At 41.2% G+C, this 26,087-nt stretch overlaps 1 protein-coding gene across 4 annotated transcripts in view; it reads left to right on the top strand.

Annotated features, from left to right (window-relative positions):
* LOC146304592 (nck-associated protein 5-like) overlaps nucleotides 1–26,087 on the top strand; it is a 186,851-nt gene that overhangs the window by 105,100 nt on the left and 55,664 nt on the right. For 3 of the 4 annotated variants that reach the window (XM_084713426.1, XM_084713427.1, XM_084713429.1), the window contains one exon: nucleotides 9,065–9,198. In XM_084713426.1, the coding sequence (XP_084569552.1) occupies nucleotides 9,065–9,198 (134 nt within the window). Of the gene's footprint in view, nucleotides 1–9,064; nucleotides 9,199–14,135; nucleotides 14,478–26,087 lie in introns of those variants that run through there. The other variant, XM_084713428.1, reaches the window with a different exon arrangement.

Genomic DNA, 26,087 nt, shown 5'->3' with positions numbered 1-26,087 from the left:
AATTTTTGGGTCGAATCTTCTGGATTGTTGTACATCTCATAACTCAAAGACAACTCATGTTGTTCCTGTGCAAATGATGATGAGCCAAAGCTTTCCAAGTTGGATAAGAAGAGAATCCACACAGGGACTTCGTTTTGAGCACAGTTCCACTGGTATGCTGTTCAAGTTAGGGCCTCCTCTTGGCATAACCATGGTTTAATTAGTTTGAGGTAATTAGATCAAGGTATAATGGTTTATTTGACAGTGATTTATTAGTGTTTAACTACTATAGAAAACAACTTCAAGATGGGCATCTTTTGTAGTGTGCTTTCAGCGGATAAAGGCGGGTTTGAGGGGCTCCCAGTTTTAAAAAGGCAGAGAGAAAAGCTTCATTCCTCATGGAGATCCACCACTGAGGGACCTTCATAGAGTGTTTCTGACAGCTGTTTGGAGAATATGTGACAGCGTGGAGGTCTGGGGACCAAAGGGGGGACTCAGGTGCTGTCTCTGCAGATTGGCCTTATCAGCCACGGACAGGGGCGAGGGCCGAGATGGGGTCCCCCCAGCGCTCTGCACATTCACCGGGTGACGAGCGCTGACAGCCAGGCCCAAATCGCATCTCCACACCGTCCCTTTCAGTCACTCTCCGGAGTGTATTTGTGTGTGTGTGACTGAATGACTCGGAGTGCGTGGGTGGGTGGGGTGGGGGAGCTCCCTTGGCAATGATAAATGGGCCACTCATATGATTTAGCATATTCCTGGGGTGTGTGTATTATTTTCTATAGTGCCCGCGGCTGTCTAAGAGAGAAGTGGTACACTCTAATGTAGTGGCTCTCCATGATAATTGAATTGATGGAGCCCTGGGGGACACAGGACACAGATTTTTTAGTGAATAATACACTGTTTAAACTTAGCCATATTTCTTTAACAAGTCATCTCACAAAACATATGTTCCAGTGAATTTATCCTCACAAAGAAACACTTACATTTTCCCTACTTTCCAATTATATGCAGAGCTCTTTGACAGGCGATGAACAATGAAGAAAATCATTCAAATATTAATATTATATCCAGGAAACAATTTGAATGACATTTAATTTAAATGCACTTTTTTAATCTCTTCATCATACATGCACACTGTCTTAAAGGGGTAGTTTGGATTTTTTGAAGTGGGTTTCTATGAGACATGGACATATATAAATAGATGCTGCATTCGCCTTTGGTTTGTATGTCACTGTTGCCACCATATTGGTCTGCTCAAGCCTGGCCTGTGAACAAATACAAGTAGACAGGGGAGAGGCGGGGTTTCTGGATAAAAAGGCATAAGGTTTTGACCCTTGACTATGACACGAGTCATTGAAAGCGGTTGAGAAATGTGAAGCGCTTATAGCGCTTTTTATCTAGAAAAACGGCAGCTACCCTTCTTACTTGCATTTGTTCGCATGCCAGTCTTCTTCAGTCCCCTGTAGCAGCCATGGTGACATCTGGTAGTGGGCCAAAGTTGTCAATGCGGCATCCATATATACATGACAATGGTATGAGCTACTTATGCATAATCAGTGTATCACCTGTAATCGATTGCGATTGGTGGTTGCAGTTTGGAGAGCCAGTGAGGAGTACCAGCACAGAAGCTACAAGACAAGATCAACAAAACGTATTTTAGCCCACTTAAAAAAAAGCACTGTATAAAATCGTTCCTAACCTAACCACCCGGCCAGCAAGACTCCTTTGAAAGAATCAGTAATTTCACCTCGCAGATCATGGGAATTGCCGGGGTACTGCTGCTACAATCTATCCAAGCTTAACCTTTAAAACACCAAAGTCACGCAATAACACAAACAAGCTAAAAGTTGGAGGCAGAGATAGACCAACCACTCTTGTTGTTCTGTGAGGTAAAATGACTGATTTTGCCAATCAAGTTTGGTTGCTTTAAGGAGAGTGAAATTTGGCTTTTATAATGGAAAAAACGTTAAACAAGACAGTTGGAAAAGGCTATCTGATGGCAAAATATTGAAAAATATTTTAAATATGAAGCATACTTTGACTGATACTGATTTTTTAGGTGGCTAAAATGCATAGTTCATAGCTTAGCTTCCTACACTGGTACTCCTGCTTCTTCTCCAAATAGGGGGTGTATTGACCAGCATTAACTGTGGGTAATACACTGACTACAGATTAATACCCCGTCCAACCCGACTTAGAAAAATTTGATCTATCACTGGAAATACTTTCAATGACATTTTAAGTGTACATTTTTTTTAATCTCAACATAAGTGCACACTTTCTCTCAATGGTAGCGCTTGGTTTGTACTCAGTGTGTCTGACCCAGCATTTCTTGTACATTAAGTGTGCCATGCAAGCAAATCCTCCTCGTGTTACACTTTCATTTGAATTCAGTCTTGCTGACGAACACACGCACACGCACACACACACACACGCACACACACACATGCAAACACAAACAGCCAAGTGGCATGTTTTATTTATGAATGAAGAACCTGCACGGTGTATTGTGTCCCTGATGTTTGCTTTAGCAGCGAGCCAGAGATCCGCTCCCAGCCCTTTGATTAGGCAAAGAGCTGCAACCGAGGGGGTTTCTGTGTAATGAAGAGATTATTGAGCCCCCCGAACTGTACCCCAAACCCTGCACGAACACACATACATACATATAAACATATACAGTTGCAGATGGACAGCCTACAGAATGACTGCGCACACATGCACTTAACCTGATAACATTGCAGTGCAGCTTTTCTTTTATGGGAGACGGCATTGCAGGCACAACAAGGCCTCTAATTAATTTAGAGTCCTCTGTGGATCTTGGAGGGTATCAGGGGGGTTTGAGTCTTCTAGTAATTCAGCTCGGATGAATACCATTACCATCTAATGCTGTCCAATTACAGAGGCAGGCTTCAGTCTGGGCTCCACTGCAAATAATACAATTTATACAGAAGAACTGGGCTGCAGTGTGTGTTACCAGATGTGCTGGTTGTGTTTATCACTGATTTTTCATTTATTTCACTACATTTAGTGTATTGAAATCAATTCCATCTCCATTCAATCTTGCTTTACATGTTGGCGGTGATAAATTCTGTCATATCTCGATGGATATATTTTTTTATCAAGCAGGAAATGAGACCAGGCTCGCCTGTGACAGAGGTCAAATTTAATCCTGGAACACCCCAGTCTGGGCTTGTTTCAGATATATGGCTCAGTAGACCGGTATAAAACCCTGCCTGGGCCATTTTATAGATTACTTTGGCCTATTCCATTTGATATTGCTTTTTTTCCGACCACTGTATTGTTTGGCTTTGTTAGAGCTGCAGTAACGGGTTTTATTCCAGGAAAACGTTGCCCTCCACTGGATAAACGGGGTAGTGCATCCCCATCCAACCAGCCAGCCAAGGCTGTGACAGACAGTCAAGTGAGACGATTATGTCCTCAGTCGCTGGATTAACTAAAGTAAATGTTCTCACAGAAAGTTGCCAAGCGTGTTCTCATCACATCACATCTCAGTGTTGACTTTGAGATATCTTCCCAGGACGTGCTGCCTTTGTAGCTGCAGCTAAGGCTTATTAAAGAATATGCTTTCAATTAGCAGCCACAGAAAAAAGCCATGAAGTCGGCGTGTAGACAATAAACATTTCAGCTGAGAAAAACTGTAATGTATTGCTGGGGATTTCTGGCCACATAAAGATATGGTAATGTTTGATTTAATGGCTTTAGGCCTTGTTAAATTGCTGAAATTATATATCGAACAAAACCAATAGAGGGCTTTTTACTACAACGTCGGCCATAAATCCTCTGTTGTTATTGAGGTTGTTGGCAAGACTCTGTCAGCAGACACATAGCGGGTCGGTGGTTTATGCCTGGGGCGTTAGTTAGGCCATGTGGGCAACAAAAATCAGGACTAAAGCTACCGTGCTTTTGTGAGAATCCAGGTCAAACCTGCTCAACAATACTGTACACATTAATACATGTGGTACAGCAAAGAAAAGGCCTTTGTGCTTGTTTGCGCTGAGTGAAATTCAGCTAAACTACTGCATGGTGGAGGTTTTTTAGTGCCATGTTTGAATCATTAAAAACATATTTCCATGCATGTGGCTTAAGGAAAAATGTTTTCTTTGCACTTTGCCAGGTAAATATTAGTAATATGCTGTATGGATGGCCTCCTTTATATGTTCTTCATCTCTTGGCTCTTGGCTTGGTATAGTTTGGATTATTCAGTGTGGAGTTGTAGGCACTTATGGATAGTCACTGTATTACCTACAGTAGATCCTGGTCTGCATGTGCCCAGTTTGGAAAAGCAGTAAGGGCAACTGCTGTGTAACAGGGTCAGAAACAAAACTTAAAAAAGGTCCAGGCTAAAAACTGATATCAGTTTGAGTGCACAGCATATTTAGAATATTCTGACCACAATATTTTGCTGTCAGAAAGCCTCTTACAACATGAAAACGGTGTCATACAAGCCAAATGTTGCTCTCTCCAAACTCCATACACAGAATCATTAATTTTAGCTCAGAAGTTGCTGGTCTACCACTGGTTATGTGTTAGTTTGTTTGTGTTATTGTATGACTTTGGTAAATCCAAACTATCCTTTTTAAACTCAGAAGTCACATAATAACACAATCAAACAGCTCGAGGCAGCGGTTACCAGCAACTTCCATTTTCTGTGAGGCAAAATTACTGATTTTGTCAATGCAGTTTGGTTGATTTGGAGAGTAAATTGCGTTTTGTTGCAACAATAGAGGCTGTCTGACAGCAAAGTAAAGCATCAAATAGCCTTTTCTGATGGGACCCACAGTTTTGTAAATTTAAACTGAAAAACCTTAACTGTTTTTAGGTGGGCCTTTCTTAAGTGGGTAAAATACTTTTTGTTGCTGACCGTGTTCACAGAAGTTCATTGCTTAGCTTCTGTGTCGGTGCTCCTCCTCGCTTCTCCAACCTTGTGCTGTATCGACTGGCATCTACTGCAGGTAACACACTGACTGTGGAGAAGTACCTCACACACCCTACATCCGAACTGTCCCTTTAAAGAGAGAAGGTGAAGAAGAGCCAGAAAGTCGTTGGTTTGGCTCCAGATATATAGGTCCAGCTCTTGGCAGCGTGGATGCACTACTTTATGCTTCTGTATGGCTGGATTTACAGCGGCCATTACTCCTGACAGGAGGAGCCTCCCTGTTGTGTAAAGAGCCACTGCTCCACATAGTAGCCATAAATTTATGGGCTACAGCGAGGACCAGAACTGGTTTTAATGGTGACTTGGGTTTAATATTCTCTCTCCCTGACCGTTTTCACCCAGTTATAAAATCTGCCTTTGTGTCAGAATTCCTGCCAAGCAACAATAATATACTGTGATGAAATATGGTCGCTTTCAAGACAGCGTGGTCACAGTAAAAATGGCAATTTTCTAAAATGTTCAGTAATTTACAGGCAGTTGTTTTGATCATTTTCTTTGCAATTGAATTGTATGGTGTCGCTTTAAATCTGTGTTCCCAACCTTTGTCCTTAAGGGACCTCTTTTCTATCACTGAGCACAGCGACATATTGTATGGATATTTGATATTATATTCATTGCATAACAATAACAGTGCAGAGCAGCTGACACATTTACTGCAGGAAGTTTGTGTAAAATGAGCTTTTGAGCAAATTATTTCCAGTGAATATTGCATCAGAGATTAGTTTTCTTGATATATTTAGGGACTTTTATTATAATTATCTGGCCGTATTATATATTCTTTTCATTTTAACAAGCAGATACTTAATAAGCCTCTTTTTTTGACAAATTTAATTCAAATTTTCTTCCTGATATGCGCTTTTCTAATGCTCCATGATGCTGTTTAGCAGACAGTGAAGGCTCTGTGAATATATCTTGCATTTAAGTCTTCACTGTGTTCTTATTCTGCGTGGATTTTTAAGTTTATATCTTAAAAAATAATCTTAACTTTACAAATAACAACTTCATTCAGTTTCCTGAGAAATTACATGAATAAAATGCATATATGTAGGTTTCCTGTATCTATTTTTTTAAAAGGGTTTGTGGAGGTCACAGCCCTCAGGTTGGGAACAAGTGCTTCAGATTATGGCTGCACATGATGATGATACACTGAGCAAAAAGACAAACATCATTTTGAGGTTGTTTTGTCTCCAGTCAGAATCTTTATCAGTATTCTTTGACACCACTAGATGTCCCCATAGTGTTTGTCTGTGAAGAAGCACCTCAGTATCTCTGTAGCCTCCCACTGAATAATGACACACCATGTCTGGTGCTTAACATGGAGATGAAGCCTTAAAGATGAGTCTAGAGAACAAATAAAAATATATTAATTATGTATTGCCTCCTGAACAGGCATCACACTTAACCAACAATCCCGATAGACATATTCCAAATCTGCTTTTCAGACGTCTCAGAATATTTTTGTTAAAATGAAAGTCTAATCTTTCATTTAAACTGTCAATTATACATTTATACCAGTTTTTAATGTTTTTATTGCTTAATTTGTCAAAATATGTCAGAAGTCTGCCTTGGGCTTAATGGGCTAATTTACCCTATCCCTTTATTACCTGTGATCTTTTAGCTCTCAATTTCTTTTTTTCCTCATTTGTCTCCACTCCTCTGCTTTGGTCTGTAAAATGGCATTTGAAATAGATGTGATCAGCCTGTTTGCTCTGTTGCAGGAAAAGCTAAACTTACCACATCTTCTTTGGTGTGTAGCCAGCAAACTAGTTATGAACAAATTCAAAACTACGGTGGAAATTACTCCTCAAAATGTCATCTTTAAATATGTCTTGTCACTTTGTCTGTGTCTCTATCCTGTGGTGTGCTGTTGGCATTTGAAATGGGCCAAGATGTTTTTTCTTTTTTCTTTTTTTTTACCAAGGTCTGACAGGATAATCCACTCCAGAGAATGGCTGCTTTGCAGGCATCGCTGCAGTGATAATGACTTAACACATCAGAAAAATGCCTACTCTTTGTTAAAGGTAGAATCAGTCAGGTCTGTCCAAGCTGATCGTAAAGCTGCCAGCACGTCAAATACTGACATTTTTGGTTGGTAAAGCGTCCCAAGCACAGCAAAACAGCAGGAAAAATAAATAAATACAGGCACAGGGCTGCAGATGTAGCGACCACCACACACTTCTAGTCAGTCATAAGTGATGATTGTTTATGTTTATATGAGTCTGGACATTGTTATTAAAGAAAATGCTGCATATTATACCTTTAAATTGAAGTACACTGTGCATCAAATTGAAGTTTCTTATTCAGCAATAACTGCACCTTGGTTTGCAACTTTTTCCATTTTTTCCCCACATGGAAATCCAGTTGGTCCTCGAATCAATTTCCAGTTATTGTACAATCTTGTATTTTCCGCTGACAAGATAGTGGCAGATGGTTCATCACTTAAACCTTCAGCTAAGAAAATGGAGCCAGTTGCTTTGCCATAAATTGTCAGAAGATGCCAGGCTCTGTGTGTGAGACTGAAGAGAATGATCCTCGCTCGTTTGCTCTGTCAGCTAAAATCCTCAGCTTTGCTGCTTGTGGCGGTTGCACAAAGCTCCTCCGCAACTTTGTCACTGAGAAACTAACTCGCAATGCCAAACTTCCCCTTTCTGTCAAGGAAGGGAGTGTGCCAGCACAGGGGCATGGCTTTTGAAGTCAGGTTTGAGGCGAGAACGGTTCGCTCTTCTGGGAGCAGATGGCTGAGGCCATCAGACAGAGAAGAATCCAATTAAAGACAGAAAAAAGAGCTTTCGTTTTGGGATTGTCTCTAGTGAGAAAGGACTGATAAAAATGGTTTTTTGATCTGTGGAGACCTTAAACACCACAGTCTTTGAAAGTTCCTTATGAGAATGATTGGGTCAAGTCACAAAAAAAACAAACTTCAGAGAAAGACAATCCATAGTACCTGGCTATTAAACAGAAATTAAACTAAAGCAACATTATGTAAGCCCTCAGTTCAGAGTTCAAATTATATATACACTGTTATCATAAATATGGACAGCTATACATGTAATTTTTTACTGATTACTTATGATCAAGTTGGCAACTAACAGAGGCACCATTCACCCTGTTACAAGTCAGTGTAGCATCAAAATGATTTTGAAGCTGTTTCTAAGGCAAAATTGTTCAATAATGTCGATTTAGGTGAACAAGCATTTGGAGAAGACTGAAAGGACTAGGCTTCACCTTCATGATGGGGTTGCAAGTTACAGAGCTTTAATTTTGTGTCTTAGTTGCAAAGAAATACGAACCTCTGCAGTTCTACTACCTGCCGTTAGCTTCTGAATTAAAAAAATATCAAAAGTTAAGTAAAGTAAGGTCATATTTGCTCATAAACAACAACTCAGCTTACAAAGTTACTAAGCAACAACACTGTAAAGATAAATAAAACATGCAATAAGAGAGCACGGAGCAGTGGGGGAAGAGATGAGGGATGGCTGCTGTTAGAATGAATACCTTGCTGTGGTAAACAAGCTATTGACAGGTGAGCATTTTCTTGGTATTGGTTGACTAAGTGTGAAGGCTCAGGGACCTTGACGCTGTTATTATGCACACTTAATGTGGCAGCATAGCTCTGAAATGAAATGAAAAGTTAGAGCACACAGAAAGATTGAGGCGTGCAAGAGCAGGCTTCGTGAGGTTGTTTGACATTTAGTGTGAACTTTCTGTCACAGCGACAGAAAGAAGGAGAGGTTCATTATGAACATCTCGAAGTAACAACAAACTACAGAGGTAATGCCAATCTGGCAGCTTAAATGTCATCATGCCCTTATTCTCTTCATTTCTTTCACCTCTAAAGCATGAGAAATATGACAGGGATTGGATTTCTTAACCAGGATGACCTGTGTTGGATATTAGACAAAAGAAGCTTGCTTGGGGGACTTTTTATCACAGATGTTTTGATGATCATGATGTCGAAACATTCTGTTTTCACGTAAAGAGGGTGAGAGGTCAGGGTCAGCAGCAAAAAATGGCATCCCCGGAGCTGTCAGGGACTCAGGGGCCACAAATATGGCATATGACTTAGGGATGTGGTACTGGCTGCACGCCACAGAGTAATAATGGTTGTTATTTCTGTGTCCACAGCGAGAAAAGCTGATCCACGAGCTAGAGGAAGAGCGACGTTTGCGACTGGAGAGCGAGAAGCGTCTCCGGGAAGTGACGGAGGAGTCAGAGCTGGGACGGGCGCAGATGGTTTCACTGCAGCAGCAATTCTCCAGGTAAAAGGGCCTGAAAGCTGAGGGTGTTTTTGACGTAACTGCAAGCCCACAGTGACCCTTAAATCCATTCTTGACCAAAATCAAAGGAAGCAGCAGATTTGTTGCTATGCTGTTTTTAATATGATACTGAGGATCATGACATTCAGTATATGCTGGGATAGGATCCAGCCCTTTCTGTGTATATTTACTGAAGTACTATACTCAAGTATTCATGTTATTTAAGTATTTCAATGCATTGTCTTTCTGGAGTAGGGGTGTCACTGGGAAAAAAAACGCCTGGATGGCAGCATATGTTGCTCCAAATCCTGGATGTACATTTCAGCATTAATGGTACCTTGTTGTAATTGTAGATTAAATGATACAACATAATTATTTTACAGGGTTTTATTAGTACTTTTACAAAGGAATTACTTCCCCCACCGCTGGGTACAGCAGGCATAAGTGGATAGAAAATGAATGGATGTATCAGCAACTTGCTAAAGCTTGTAAAAGGATTATCTCAGATGCTCTCTGTCCTTTTCCTCACCCCACAATGGAGGTAATTAGAGTCCTTTACAAGCCACCTGGAAGAAATTGTGTTATTTAGTTAATTTTTCAGTGAGTTTTCTTTATTTACACTCTTTGAGATTTAATTTCTTACCTACTTTGCTTTTAAAAAGACTGTAGCATCTGAGTTAGCATCTGATCAGAAGTTTATTGTACTTACTCAAAAATAGATAAAAGCAACATAAAATCATTCCCCATCTTGCTCAGTCCACCTTTACATATGACTGCTTTTAGCAATCAAATAAAGGTTAAAAAAAATCCAGAAATACTAGCTTTAATAAAAACTGGCATTTTGTGTCAAAGGGGGAACAGACATATCAAAAGCACAGACAATACCAGGATATGTGACATACTCACACAGAAGTCATGTGTTTTTTTTCTCAGAAGTTTCTGTAACTTCAATAGAAATAATTGATTTTTGAAAGCAATTTCCTGCAATGTGCACTTTGTCTTTGTAAGAATCAATATGGCGTTCTCACTCTTGCCATTTCTTCATTTCTTTGTTCTTGCCGTTTCCTCTAAGGACATAAGTGATATTCCTCTTGGTCACTTGACATTGTCATCAGCAAAAAGATGGGTTGGTACATTACATTAGCTCTGAAAAAGAGTGCAAAGTGCTCAAACAATGTTCTTGTCACAACTTAAGTAACCCCTCTTTCACAAACTCGTCCTCCAGCTCTCAGCCGCTGAGGTGTAACAGCAAATCAAGAGTTGGAGCCGAGTTGATGCCTTAATTAGGCGATAGGCATTCAGTACTTTACTTATCCACCCCCGTCCAAAAAAAGGAGTCCAGAGGATTTCACATTAACTGCTTATCTTCTCATTAAGTTGGTGCAGAAAATCCTGTACATTTTAATGGTCCCAGTGTTATAGAGCAGATGAGGGCAGAGCCGCCGTCAGGGGAAGAATAAAATATTTAGGAGCCATTCCAAAGATTTATCACATATTTGAAACGTTGAATGGATTCCTCTGAATTTAACTCGATTCTCGCTTATGTTCGGCTTCCTAACATCCCCTTTTATGAAAGCAAGCAATTCACTGCATCCTGATACAAAAAAAGTGTTTGAAAATTGGATTGAGAGCAACACAGCTTTTACCCCAGGGTTAAAGGGATACTTTGGATTATTTAAAGGGGGGTTGTGAGAGTCTTTTGTTATACTAGCCAAATATTGCTCTCTCATGCACAAAATCAGTAATTTTAGCTCAGACGTTGCTGGTCTGCCACTGCCTATCTGTTAGTTTATTTGTGTTATTGTGTGACGTCTGTGTTTTAAACGTTTAGTTCAGATTCGCCAACGTTACACAAGAATACAAACTTTTTTGGGTGGCTAAAATGCATTTTGCTGCTGACCCTGTCCATAGCAATATGTTGTTAAGCTTCCTCATACAGCCCCACTTAAAATGATCCAAACTATCTGTTCAAGTGCTCATGGGTCCTTCAACAACAGTTCTTAAGGGCAATTTTCATCCAATTTTCTTTTGTTTGGTGTTTCAGTAGCAGTCCATACAAGATATGACCTTTGAAAAAGATGGTTTATAGGTGGTTTCCACTTGGTACAGCAAGACTTCCTCTTCAGTTGGAGGTATATAAATCAGCATGAAATCCTGTATAAACCTGTCTGAATCAATTTCATATTTCCAGCATAGCTGGCTGCACCTGTCCACGTCCTGCGCTCAGGTTTTTACTGCACAGGATGGGTAGTTAGACACATGTATCTCCCTGTCCGACCTGTGTGTGGACTTATTGTGTTCCCCGCACACGTTGCCAGGAAAAAGTGAAAATATTTGCAGAGATACAGAACACTCCCTGCCTAAATAAGAGTCTTAAAAGGAGAGAAAGTAGTTGTGAATTAGTAGATATGAGAGCAGCAATATCAGAGTCGATGTCTGGCTGCCAGAGCCAGAGAATGTACTGCAGTTCTATTAGGTGGGAAATGTATAAAGCTTATCCCTGATTGGGTCCTGCACAGGTCCCCATGGAGACAGATGAATTTGTCGCCATGGCAGGGGTCGTCCAGATGGATGGTTCTTATTGGGTGCCAGGCGGCTGCTGGTGCTGTACTGAGACTGTGCCTCTGCAATATAGACAAAGATTCCATTATGTCCTCAAAAAGTGCTTATCGCAGAGAGGGGACGTTCACCCAACCTCGTCACCTCACTCAGCTGTTGTCATTCCAGCAGCGTTGCTCATTGTCATCATGCTGGATTGCTGTAATTTCCTTGCGGCGCGTCGTCAATGGTTTAGTGACTCCTGGGGGGAAACACGAGGTTCAGCTGCTTCCAGTCCACAAGTTGCAAAGATATCTGCCTCCACCTCCACACAAACAAGCTAACAGGATTTCAGTCTCACTGTCAAAGTCTTAATCTTTGTTTAAGCGTTGCTGAGTGCTTATCTGAATGTGAATGAGCCAAGCAACCCGCCAACGTGTGTGTGTAGAGTGTGTTTACGGGTATACCTGGCCCTTTCAGTGGATTAACATGCTTACATGGCAGCCAGTACTCAGTGGTGCTGTGCCCTGGTGGCAGATGGGACATCAGTGAGGTCACTTTAATTAGCGACTTACAAGCCAGCATAAAAAAGAAGAAAAAGATAACTCGGTCACTGGGCTACTGGCACGTGTCTTCCCATGAACCTTTGCCCCAGTTACATCTGCTGCTCGCTCTGCTGTTTGTTTTTTTAGTTATTGGCTTATGGATATATACTCTAAGAAATAAAGGAACTAAATAGAACTATAAAGGGTTCTTCGGCGGAGCCCTTATGCAGAACCCTTTTTGGTTCCTGGTAAAATATTTTTTAAACATTCTACTTGATCCCTCCCAGAGGGTTCTACATAGAACCCAACATTAAGGGTTATACCTAGAACCATCTCTGAAAGGTTTTGATAAGAACCTCTGAAGAGAGGTTTTACAGAGAACCCTTGTATGGTGCAATGGTTCCACCGAGAACCTTCGCCAGGTATTCTGTCCAGAACCTCTCCTTTTCTATATAGGCTCTAGTCCAAGGGATTTATGTAGAAATGCTCATGGGGTTCCATAAAGAATATTTTATACTCCAGGGAGTTCATTTTGAACACACTCAGGGGGTTCTTCCAAGAATCCTTTTGTATTCCAAGGGTTTTATCTATACCCCACAAGGGGGGTTCTATGAAGAACTATGATGGCACCAAAAACCCCTGATGAACCCTTGCCAAAAGAGTTCTTTATAGATTACAACAATCCTTTTCTTCACAAGAGGGTTCTTCTGAAGCAAATGGTTCTGGGTACAACCTCGACCCTTCAGGAAGAACCCTTTTAGAACCGTTATTTCTAAGAGTGCACCTCACTGCTAATATGCATGCACACTGACTGTCAACCAACGGATGACTATTATTCGTGTCCCTGCTGCTCAAGACTTCATCCATATCTTGTGATTGATTTAAGCTTGTTATTTGTTGCGCATTAGGGGAATAGAAACCTCAGTTCATCAATGTGTCTTTGGAGATAACACCCGCAAATCATGTTAAGTGGACATCCAATCTTTTAAATAGACTGGGATCTATTTGACCTCAGGCAACAATTGATTTGCGTATTGCTAATTAATTGAGGTTGTGCTTTGAATCATGATGATGGAAGTCAAATCAGACTGGTAGCAGGCTAGGAACCAATTTGAATGATAAAAGCCAGCCAAATGTTATAGCAAAGATATCAAACGCTATGCAAATGAGTGTTTTAAACGGATTTCTCAAACCTTGCCAAAAATAGAGTCCAGTCAAGCCTTTTTTTTTCCAAGCTCGCTTTTATGATTTGTTGCACCAGGAGACAGAGGTGTTCTGTGATGATATGAGACAAAAGGTAATGAGCTGCTTGTTAGAGTTGCACTTTTACAGTTTCACACACACATGAACAAACAGGCGTATCCACACCAAACAGAAAAGATCAGACGCTCCCAGAGCCAGATGAACTCCGGGGAATCTCAGCTTCTTACAGCCTTTGTTTGTGTGTGTGTTTGCCTCTGAACGCCCCTGTAACGCTTACACTTTTTGGCAGGGGATGAATGTAAGGCAGGAATCGCCCAAAACTAGAACAACTGGCTTTTCTTTTTCTACTTTCTCCCACTAAAAAAAGCTCAATTTGCCTGTGTTTGCATGGCTGAGATCAGAAAGTCTGCATTCCTCAAGTGACTGGCCATTTAGCTCCAGACATAGGTGTACACACATGCTTACATCCACACACACACCCTCCCCCAACCAGTTGGGTTCTTAGCCTAGCTGGTGTGGGTCACATGCACAGCCCCTCATGACGTGGGTCAACCCCCCTGGGCTTCACCACCACTAGCATGGCCTGCCGTCATTAAACTCCAGCGGATTAGTGGGAGACTCCAGCCCACAGCCCAACAGCCTCCTTGGCCCACCCTGGACGTCCCACAACTCCATATGGGCAAGACATTTAAGAGCCAGGACAGGACTGGTGGACAGAAAAGATGAGGACACAACTTGGAGCAGCATTTAAATATTCCATCATCTTGTCCTTCAACAAATGAGGGCGGAAAATGAAATGATTTGTAGAGACAGAACTGCAATCCTTCTAGTGCTTTTGGACATCTATCCAGCAAGGACACTCTGAGGCCTTGTCCACACCCCCCTCCCATTCCTGTGTCAGCACACTCAGACAGACAGGATGACCGGTGAGCAGACAGGAACATGGGGGTTACTGGAGGCCCTGCATGGCCTGAAGATGAGGGAGGCAGTTTTCAGGTAATTAACTGAACAGCAATTTTACTTTGTCTGTGAACAGAAGTGTTATAGTGCTCAAGACTTGTTTTGGTCTCAGAACTTTTTGAGGATCTTGTCTCTGAATAGTCTACATTTTTACTCGGTTTTGTCTTGGTCTCAGACAAAGAAGACTCTGGATTTTATGTCAAGACTGGTCAAGGGGGAAATCACAAAACTGCCTGTGCATCGACTGACTTATTTGGTAGCATCATTGAATGGAAACCTGCAACTTGACTGAAATTACTTTAACTTTTTGTTACCATTAACTAACCTCAAAACTTTTAATAACTCTTACCTACCCTGGTCTCCTGGGTGAAAAGTCCTGTGTTTAATTGAGCAACCCATCCAGTCCAACTCTTCTAGATACTGACTTTCTCACTCTTTATCTGGTCTTGACTTGGTCTCGACCTGCCTTAGTCTTGGTCTTGACTTGGTCTTGACTAGGGTTGCAACCAACACTTAACCTGCTAATTATTTTCACAATTCAATACTTTAAACTGCTTCTTCTGTCCAACCAACAGTCCAACCCCCAAAAGACTCTTAATTTACTGGCAAAAATGACACGGAAAAGCAGCAAATCCTTACATTTAGGAAGCTGGAACCAGCAAATGTTTGACATTTTGCTTGAAGAATGAGTGATGTGATTAATCAAGTATCAATATTTGGCAACTAATTTTCTTTATTCAATGAAATGTTGTAGCTCTAGTCTCAATCTATCAAAGTCTTGGTCTTGTCATGGTCTTGACTTGCCTTGACTTTGGTCTCAGCCCATCAAAGTCTTGGTCTTGTTTTGGTCATGACTTTGTGTCGGTTCAGGTGTCATGACTACAAATCTAGTGAAGAGTACTCAGGGCAGGACCAACGTTTTCAGTCTTTTAAGGCTGAAAATTTGTTTGGTTTCACTCCAGTGCATTTTGTTTTGCTTACCATACCATACTTATCCTCTTAAGGACTTTATTGTAGACATTCGTCCGCCTGTAATGGAGATTAGACACTTGTAGAAAGAGAAAAAGAGAGGGCCTTTGTTGGCTGCTGCTCTTAAGTCTGCTCACACACACGCACACACCTAGGCATACCCAGACGCTCAGGTATGATATCTTGGCATTTGTGCTGCTTGCTTATTCGTGGATTTATCTGTGTTGTTTTTGTCATTTTTGTTCTCTTTGAGACATTCAAGGTAAACCAGTTTGGTATGAAATCCTCTTGACTTTATTTTGCTCAGATAGCAGTCATTGTCACCCAGATCACATGTGCGCTCATCAACACAACGAAGGCGTTTACAGCCAAACTGGTCCACTTGACTTTGAATCATCGCCCTCTTAGAGGGCCCTCTTCGTGGCAGGATATGGGAGACTTACGGTTAGACTAACAACAACAGCAGACGATGACTGGTGCCTGCAGATTTACTGCTCAGCAGCGTATTCTTTCTGCACATTACTCAGTGTGTGAGAACATGTGTGTATGTGTACGTCCGAGGCCAATGATGTAAACAGGCAGGAATGGCAGCGTTTTTCAAGTCTGGACGTGTTGTTTGGACGGTCACGCTCAGGTTGAGATCCCTCCACGGTCCGCAGAGTAAAGTTTGGTGTGTGTGTACTGTATGCATTCATGTGCTACTCTCATTACCACCACACTGCTCTCCACTCTTAGAGATAAAGGTGCTAAATAGAACCATAATGGGTTCTTCAGCTTGGTCCTGTCAGAGTGTAGTCTATATAGATCCCAACAGTAGACCCTTATAACTACACACAGAAAAATAAAGGTGCTAACTGGAGCTAAAATGGTTCTTCAGAGTGATGCCTGAGAAGAACCATTTTTAGTTCCATAAAGAACCTTTTACCAAGAGGTTTGTTAAAAGAACCATCAAAAAATGTCCCTTTGGGGCACCATAAATTTTCAAAATAAATGGTTCTTTGGACATTTTAAATGAAATTATTATGGGTAGGTTGAATGGCAAGTACATGATCATAGTTCTACCAATAACTTTTAATGTTCTTAGGGTTTTATCTAGAACCCACATAGGGGGTTCTACCAAAAAACCCTTTCTGATTATGGTACAAAGAGCCCTTGATGAGCTGGTTCTTTGGATGATAATGGTTCTTAATGAAACATTTAGTCATGTGTAAATGTTTTGTTCAAAAAAGAGCTCTTGAGAGGCAAATGATTCTGGGTAGAACCTCAGCCCTTAAGACAGAACCCATTTGGAACCCTTATTTCTAAGAGTGTGGTCTCCACAGCTGGCTAATACACTCAGAGAGGGAGCTGAGTGATTGCGCTCTGTTTGCAGATCAATGGCCTCGCTTCTAATCATCCAAGCATCCAGCCACGCCTTGACCAAGTGTTTTAATTTGGCGCTTTCGTAATGGCCCCCCCGCATGTCTTGGCGGCTGCAGGATTTAGCCGCATGAATCAGGCCCCTGTTCAAGACGACACATCTGGGGTCATTAACGGGATGAAGGGGGGTTCAGTCTTTTGAAGTTACTTCCTTGCTCCTGCCCAATGGGGACGAGGTCTGTTAAATAGATAATAGGTGTCTGGACTATTTTGGGAGCACCTCATATTAAAAAGGATTTATTGGTCCATTTCATCCCGTCTTTAACTTCCAAATTTGAACAGGGAATTATGTCTGATTGAACTTAATTTGGGTTATTCTACTCTATCACTTGTACTAAATTACCAGCTCATAAGAGAACTTTGCTACCAATCTCCCTTTAAAAAAAAAAAGTCAGTTCACTTACGAAGTGCCATGGTGGGTTTGTGTGTCAAATTGCAACCTTGTAACTATGTCAGACAATCACAAACACTTGTAGACGCACACACTCCACCCCGCCAACTTCCGCCTTGGATTAAACATGCTGGTTATGATGTTTATAGGCATGCCGAAAGAGGTCAGATTACAAGCTTTTGCGGAAGTAGGGCATCCATCCTCACATCATGATAGCTCGTCTGTTCTCTCTGGCTTGTGAGGCTGGTGTTCACAGATTGTAGCCTGAAGCCAAACAGCATGTAATTCAAACTGACCTCATGGTTGCAGTATAGATTTGGTTTGTCTGGCAGCTGTTCTGGCTGACACATATACACAGCGGCTACTATTATGCTCTATGTATCCTGTTTTATAAGCTAACTACATTACACATTACGTACGTCGCACACTTCTTCAGTTTGTTCACCTGTCTCTGAGATGTTTTCTGCCTCAGTACAACAGTCCCGTCTGTCTGTCTCAGTTGCTCTTGATAATTCTCAAACCTTGCTATGAATAGTTGTAATTTGAGCTATTTTCTCCCAAAGAAATTGTCCCTATGCAACCCATTCAGTGTGTTCATCCAAAGTGCCAGGGTCACTTTTCTGAAAACCAGTATTGCTGTTTCTTTATGCTGTTTTTCTATGTTTTGACCACCGCACACAAAATTACTTTTATCTCGAGGTTGAAGAAAGGATACCTCAAAACGTGGGCACATAAAACCATATCTGCATGGCTAGATAGTAGTAAGTAAGTAATTGACCCCCAAGGCCAGTAATTCCATAAATTTGAGGGCCAAAGTACATTTTTGGTGGCCTAAATGTACACTTTTGTAAAAACAATGCAGAAAATGCTATTTTAATGCAGTTTAACTTAGCCATCTTTAACTGTAACACATGTATTGTCCACTTTCCCATGAATTGTGATGTGGTGTTTTCTGAAGTCGTTGTTTCTAATGAAAAACAAGCTAGACTTCTCGGCTAGTTGCAGAAAATGGCAGCAAACACCGCAGCACATTACATCTTTATATATGTCATATTCAACAGGTAGCTACTTGAACTACTTTCATTCACTCCTAAATTTTTGTTTGCTGTTTAATGTTTTCATAACTCACCTTTTGTGTTTCTGGTTCTTAGTAAACCCAAACGTCAGTGGCCCTGACATATTTTTAACAAGCCAGCAGCGAGTACCGTTCAGTGTTTTTGTAGAAAGTTGAGTAAAAGCACACAGAAGAACCAGGATGTTTGTGGAAATGTAATGTGTTGTCAAAGGCTCAGAGCATGGGGATAATGGGCCACAGGGGGCCCCTACATGGATTTTTGTGGCCACAGGGCATGGTTAATGTCAGACCCTAGAAGGGCCAATTTTGGCATCAGTTGCTGTACAACTTGCAGTTCCTCATCTGTGATTGGTAGCATCCTTTGTGACTTTCCAGTAGAGCTGGGCAATGTGCCGAAAAATTTGCAAGCCATCATCAATCATCAGATTTTACTATAGAATTTATCAAACATAAAAATTAGAGCTGCAGCATTAAGCTGATTAATCAAATAGTCAACCAACTGAAAAAAATCACTTATTTTGATTCATTGTTGAAGCAACTTTTCACACAAAAAATAGAAGAATACACTGTTTTCAGCCTCTCAAATGAGGAGATTTCCTGCTTTTCCCATTTTTGTATCATATTAAACTGAATACCTTTAGGTTTTGGACTGACGAAAAATGACATTTACAGAAATCGCCTTGGAATATGAGAAACTGAATAACCATTTTTCATTATTTTCTGACATTTTAGAGACCAAACAAAATAATTAATTAATCTAGAAAACAATCTGCAGATCAATTAATAATGAAAAGAATCATTAGTTACATATTATATTGATAAATTGATTTAGTCGTTGATGGTCTAGATGGTCTAAGTCTAGAAAATGTCAAAAAACGTGAAAAATGATCAGAATTCCCCATTGCCCAAGTTCACATCTTCAAATTGCTGGTTTGTTCAGCCACCAGTCTAAAACGCAAATATATAAAATTAACTATCATAGAGGACTAAAAAAAACCCAGCAAATATCCACATTTGGAACCAGTTACATTTATGACAACTGACTAATACTTAATCGAATAATCATTTCAGCTCTACTTAGCACTGACATCAGGTTTTATCTGTATCATCTGCTCCTGGTCTCTACTTCAACCCACCTCCATCTTCCCAGTCCCCAGACGGCCCTGCTTGGGAGCCATCAAGGTTTCTGGTGTAAGTAATGGACTCCATGTTTGCTGTCATCATGACTAAGGTTTCCCACTGGGATGTCTTCCTCGGTCTGTATCTCTGTCTCTGTCTCACATGTGGAACACACATGCCTGAAACCCGTTGGGGGAGATACATACAAGAAAAGTCTCCGGAGAGATGCTCTCGAGGACCAATGGCTTCCTCATTGCTAACTGCTTCCTTTGGCCGGGGGTGAACATCATGAATTTTCACTCTAAATCCTTCCAAATGTAGTGCTGGAGGGATAAAAGAGGAAGCACCTAAATCTGGTTGCCTCCATATGTCCCTTTTAATTTACGCTCTTTACAGACTAGACCTCGATTGCATCCAATCGGCACTTCATGCATTTCTAGTAAAGTTGTTGAAGTGATCTTCTAATTTTACAACGAGTTTTCCAGTTTAAGTACATTTCTAATATTTACAATTAAGAATTAATTGGTATTTAATCCAAAAAAGGTCAATAAACCAGTCTGTAGCACTTTGATGTTAAAGAACAACCAAAAAATGTTCTTTTTCACAGCAGTTGGTCAACAAACATTAGACTGAAATATGACTGTCAGAACATACTAAAAGCTTTGGCCTCTTGATCTCCTTTACTGTGGCATGTGTGTCTTGTTGATAAGGTTAAAGGTCGCTGACAAGAGCCAGCGGTCAGAAGGGCACGGACCTTTGTAATGCTACCCCGCTGTAACATGCATGACTGATGTGCATGACTTTTACAGCTCTGGACTGTCCGTACGGCTCTATTCTGGACCCAAACCTTTCACCAAAGGCGTCCAGTTTAGTTCTCGCCTTCATTTAGGTCACAACTAAAGAAAGGGTCTCCTTGCATGTTTTCTGCAAAACAGCCCTAAGAGGATAAAGAGCAGCTTAGCGTTGGGTTAAGCTAGGCAATCACCCGGTGGGCGTACATAAGTAATTTGCTGGAAAGGAGTCTGAAAAGAAGAATGGAATATTCTCGTGCCAAAATGGACAGTTTAGCAGGCCCCCAGTGAGGTCACGTAAGGTGATTGTAGCCTGGTGATGCAGCAGTCGCACGAAGGCCCCCGATGGCCTCAATTCAGCCACACAACCAGGTGATTGTTCTCCCTATCATTTCAGCAGCAGCTTTGGGATTTTCCAATCGTTCACTGGTCAAATCTGATTAGAGGGTCTCGGTCAACCTGAGCCTCTGACAGTGCTGATAAAGTGAGAGTGTGTCCCGAGTGAGACGGAGAAAAGCTGAAGCGTCTCCACTGATCTCTGGCAATGGCTTCTCTTTTGTTTTGGTGAAATGTGAAGAGGTTTGTTGTTGGTCAGTTCTTTGACTCTGATCTTAATTTTTCTGTTAAAACTAACATTATGCTCTCTGTTTTCTGTAGATCAATGAGTTTAATGATGTTATCCTTATCTTGACTTGACAGAGTTGAGCTTTCCTTGATATAAAATTGGTTGCACACACTTAAGTCTTCTCCTACTACTAACTAACTACTACTAACATGGTATTTAGTCCACTAAAACAGCATGTAAGATTTTTTTGTGTGTCCAAAACTTTAGTATGAAACCAATAATGCACAAAGTGCATACTATTTTTTGTAAATATTACAGTATGCAAGCACTGGACACTAACCTGGCATAAATATCCCACAGTAGAATGCAGTGGTGATGAAAACAACAACAATACAACAGACAAGGCAGACAGTGAACAAGGATTTTTATATATTTGGCAGTTGGTTACCGTGGTTACGCATCTGCAAACCAGTAAGGAGGTCCTTAGGAAGTGATGTGAGACTGGTGGCACTAGTGCACATTTTGGGTATGTATTTCATAGTATGTGATGTCGGACATCACACCTGTCTGTCTTTTATTTATGCTTAAGGAATTCCTTCACTTTTGGCAGCTCTGTAGGTTTACAAATTGTTACATTGATTGCTAGCTAGCTAAAAAAAAAAAAAGCAATGTTATATTGTTTTCTAGATAGCTAATAAGTTAGTCAGCCTAGTTGGCCTACTCATGATAGCTTGCCACAGAAGCTCTTGTTTCCTCTGTTCTCCTCTGAGAAAGAACTTATTTAAAAATTCATCCTTGTCGATACAACCCAGCCATCTCTTTTTTGGCCCGAGCAGACAAGCTGCCATAATTTTTTGGACCTCTTGGATAGAGGCAATAACCAGTGTGGATCGGGCATGAGAACTGGAGAATTTTAGTACTGTCTCTTTCAATGCAGTAAATGCCCTAAGGTTTTTCCTTAACTAAGGAAACCTTTTCAGGCATTCGGTGCAACTTCCGTAACTAAGTCCCTCACCCAGGAAGAAATTAAGCCATAAGTGTCATACTCAATAAGAAAAATTAGGCATTTTGTGCAACCGGCCCCAGGCTTTTATTTTTCTTTCAAAATAGATGCAGTGTAGCTAATAATCTGCTGCCTAGGAATGTTGGCAGCTCAAATATCCAACCATGGCACGAGGGATCAGCAACTCCTGCTTGGTCCAAGCTGTGAAACATGCAAAGACACAGGCGGTCGTTGGCAGGAGAGTGATTACTGAAATAAACAAACGAGCATCTAAGAATTGTGTTAATGATTTGAAGAGAAAATTGCTAGAGTGTCGAGCTAGAAATATGCAATGGCATGCAGAGATGTCTGATGATGCAGCGAGTGCCCTGGCATGCAGCATCTGTGTTAGTTTTTCTTGCACGGAAAGTGTTGATTTGAGTGAAGCCAAAGCCTCTTAATCACCAGTCAAGAACCACACACACACACACACACACACACACACACACACACACACACACACACGCGCACACACACACCCAAACACACTGGCTGACAAAACAGGGGGATCCCTGTCCTTAGTCCTGCTTCATCCCTGCAAGTCCTTCCCTGATTCCCCGTCTGATCCAAGACTACCGGCCTGCTTGTCTCTCAGCAGGGGCCCTTCTCCTTTGGAGAGGGCTTAACATGGGACATATGGGAAAGTCTTTGCCTGCCAGATCGCTGTCTTTGCACAGCGCCTGTGTCGGATAATGACACACTGCAGACACGGCAAGTAGAAAATGAGAACAGGAGATCTGCCGCGCGGTAACCCGGCCACGGGACTGACCATGCTGTCTGTCGATTGAACGAAAAGCACTCAGGCTTATATGATGACTGCATGGCCTATTTTAGCCTAGAGACCCACATTTCAGCAATAGCGTCTGGGTCACTTTATAACGCGGAGTGCTGCATTCCGATGCCTCTATATATGGAGCTCAGGGATGTCTGCACAGTTTTTCTGGCTCTTTTCCGAAAGAATGGCAGTGTCAAAAACGGAGAAAAACTCAAGATGGGGTAAGTTTTGAGCTCACATTGTCAGCTTTTGAGAGAGATTCAGAGTCCTTTGATCATTTTCAGGTCTGTGAGGGAATTTGTCATTGAAGGTTAGAGCTGTGTAAAGCCACTGCAGTTTCTGTGAATAGAAAGACTTTCGAATAAAACGCTCCTTCGTTTGAAGTCTTGATGTCATTGTGACTCTTGACAGCTAAATGTTAAAGAAGAAGAAGAAGTCAGAGGAAGTTTTTCATACGTTAACTTCAGGTTTGTCAACCAGTCAGCGTGAGATGACACTCCACGTTTCACCTCTAATTGCCCCGGCGTGTTCTGATGATGCATCACTTTGTTCACCTCTCGCCGCCACATCAAAGCTCGAGACAGCCTGCGATCATGTGTGTGTGTTCCGTGTGTGTTTCCCGAGGAGGATAGGGGGTGTGTTGCCCTGAAGATCGTCAGACCTCAGGCTGAAAATTGATTGGACCCTTAATTGTATTTCCTGGTCTGCTGACGAACACCGCGTTTGAAATTCAGCATGTGCGGCTCGAGGGTCAGGGAAGTCAAAATTTGCTTTCGCCTCTGCATACGCCCTTTCGAAACACACACACACGCACACACACATTCGTCCGTCCTTCGTTCCCCCTCTCCTTCCCTGAATGATGTTTTCAATAGGTCGTTGGCGAGCTCTTTGAGATTAATCACACTATCACACTGAGCAAGACTATGTTTTTTATGTAAAATAATGCTCTGTCAGCTGAGAGTTATATTCCATCCATCATAAGCATTTAGCAGACTCTCTCTCACATATAAATAGGTTTTAGGTGGCTGAAATTACAGTAATGACAAATTACACTGCTTATTTTATGAGATGTTTTGCTGGACACTTGTCCCACTCTGTTCTCGGCAGGATTTACTGCTTTGGAAACACGCATTTGATTATTTAAATGTACTTTGTAAAGCTTTACTTCATAAGTAGCGCTTTCACAAATACTTTTAAATGAATTACTGGTGCCTTGATTGAAAATAAATGCAGATAAATAGGGTTATAAGCGGTTTGTTGGTATTTGTAATCAGTGCAACATCGATAGTGATTACTAGGGGGTAATTGCCCAAAGGATTCTTATTTGTGTCTTTGTTCTGCATGAGATGGCGAGGAAAATGAGACGATAACTAGTAGTTTAGGCCAAATTCTGTGATGGAGGCACAAGAGCATACTTTTTTTGAGTGGATGGAGTAGTTTGCTGTTGATGCTGCATTTCTCAGTCTGTTATTTGGTTAATTTTAAGAAGAGCTTGAAGATTTCCTGGTGTCTGGGGGTACACTGTAAATGCCGGTTTGCTCACTCAAACATAAAAATGTTTGACTTGACACATAAAACTGCAAGAATTTCCTGTGTTTTTACCAACGGATTATTTTCTTGGACACACAATTTAGTAGTAAAATGACCTCATGTGTGCAGACTGGAAAATTTTGTTTCATGGATGAGTTGGGGTTTACAGTGTATGAAAATAGCACCTATAGAGCAGAGAGTTCAAAAACAATTTATTCTTCTTTTTTTGTCACAGAATAGAATAAATCTTACTTCCAAATGGACCTAGTCTTTGTGTCCACATTAAGTATCTTCACTCCCTCAGCACCACCTCTAAACTTCAAAGTGTTTCAGTGCTCTGTCCCCGCCATCAAAAGCACCAAAGTCTGTCCAGTGAGATGCCACACATCTGCGTCTTCTGTGACGGGAAACTTTGAAATGGAAGCGGTATGTAAAGCGAGGCAGCTTCAGAGGTCCGTTTAGAAACACAAAGGGTCCCTTTCAGGTGCGACCGACCCCTCAAAACAGCCTCAGCTGAAGCACCACATCCAGATCCTTCCCTGCCCCCTCCTCCCACCACAACATGAGGAAGCAGGCAGGCCGAGGCATCAAAGTGTTTCTTACCAGCCTGCCACTGTGTAATGCAAAGGTCATTGAGGTCTTGCCAATCACAGGGAGCATGCTGGGAAGTTTGTTTGGAAGTCATGCAGGTATGGCTGCGTATTTATGGCCACATCAGCTACCAAAGCAAATGCTGATATCATTCATTTAATTTTGCATTGATTGCTTCCCTGGCTCATTTGGCACATGTTTTCATTCATGTCGCATTAGAATAATTCTGACTCCATCTGCTGGCTTGCCTAATGATATTTCCGCTATTTCTCATTCCAGGTTTAATTTTAAAACTCGCACATTTACATATTTACCCTGCATGTGTCTCCTGCTGGCAGCTTGTTTCTGATTTTGTGGTGGACCAAACCAGCAAAACAGTTAACAGGAGGGTGATATTGGACTTTTTCCAAACATTTCCTCCAAAAGAGAAGGAAACAATGATCCATTAGAAGTGTGTCTTGTGAAATAGCTTTAATTGTAGTAGACCCAGTTTATGCATCTCATGTATTATTATTAACAATGATTTAAAGGTATTTCCCTGCTTTAAATGAACACGTCAGCATTTTGAGAAATACACTTATGAATCTATTTGCAAAAACAGACAAATTCCACTCTTAAATGAGCAAACAGTCCCCCCTGAGAGCACAATAAAAAATGATTTATGAAAATAATAAAATAAAAACAACCTAACATCTGTTTCATTGATGGTCCCTGGAGAGCACAAAAACATGCCTTGGGAAAATAAATCAAAACCGAGATATTAATTTCTGCAAATGAACCCTTTTTCTTAGAGTTAGATGAGAAAAATGATACAGCTTTCATGTCAGTATGATACGCTGACAAGTTACAGTCAGCAGCTGGTTAGCTTAGCATGAGGACTGGAAAGAGCATGGACTGTGTGTGGGGCATGGGTGTAGATTTTATAAATCTAATATTTAAACCACATGCATTTAGAAGACTTTTATTTTGACGAACCACTTGCATGAGAAAGTTATTGCATTATATTGTCACCCGGTGCTAAGTTTTCCACCAGTTGATGCAGAGAAGGCACAAATTGATGGGTGCAAAATGCAGGAAATGAAGTGCAACAGAGTAAAGGGATGTGTAACTTTTGGCTACCATCGTTTTAAGGAGTAGTAATTTAAGAAACAGGATATGAATCTTTTTTAAAAGTAAGGAGTGCAGAGAAGAAAGTAGGAGTCTTAGAAGTTTCTTGAAATACCTTTGAACCAGAGGGAGACTGAGTTTCTTGAAAGATCTCCGGGGATTTACCTGTTCAAAAAACAGATCTTCAGCACTGTGATCTGCATGTCATGATTGTACACAAGAGGCACCCACTGTGGCCACATCGGTGTATATTGTCACCTGCCCAGATCCCC

Source organism: Lutjanus erythropterus, chromosome 24 (assembly GCF_056507025.1).
Source record: "Lutjanus erythropterus isolate fLutEry1 chromosome 24, fLutEry1.hap2, whole genome shotgun sequence".
NCBI lineage: Eukaryota > Metazoa > Chordata > Actinopteri > Lutjaniformes > Lutjanidae > Lutjanus > Lutjanus erythropterus.
Note: the sequence above shows the minus strand (reverse complement) of the source record. Positions and strands in the feature narration are given on the sequence as shown.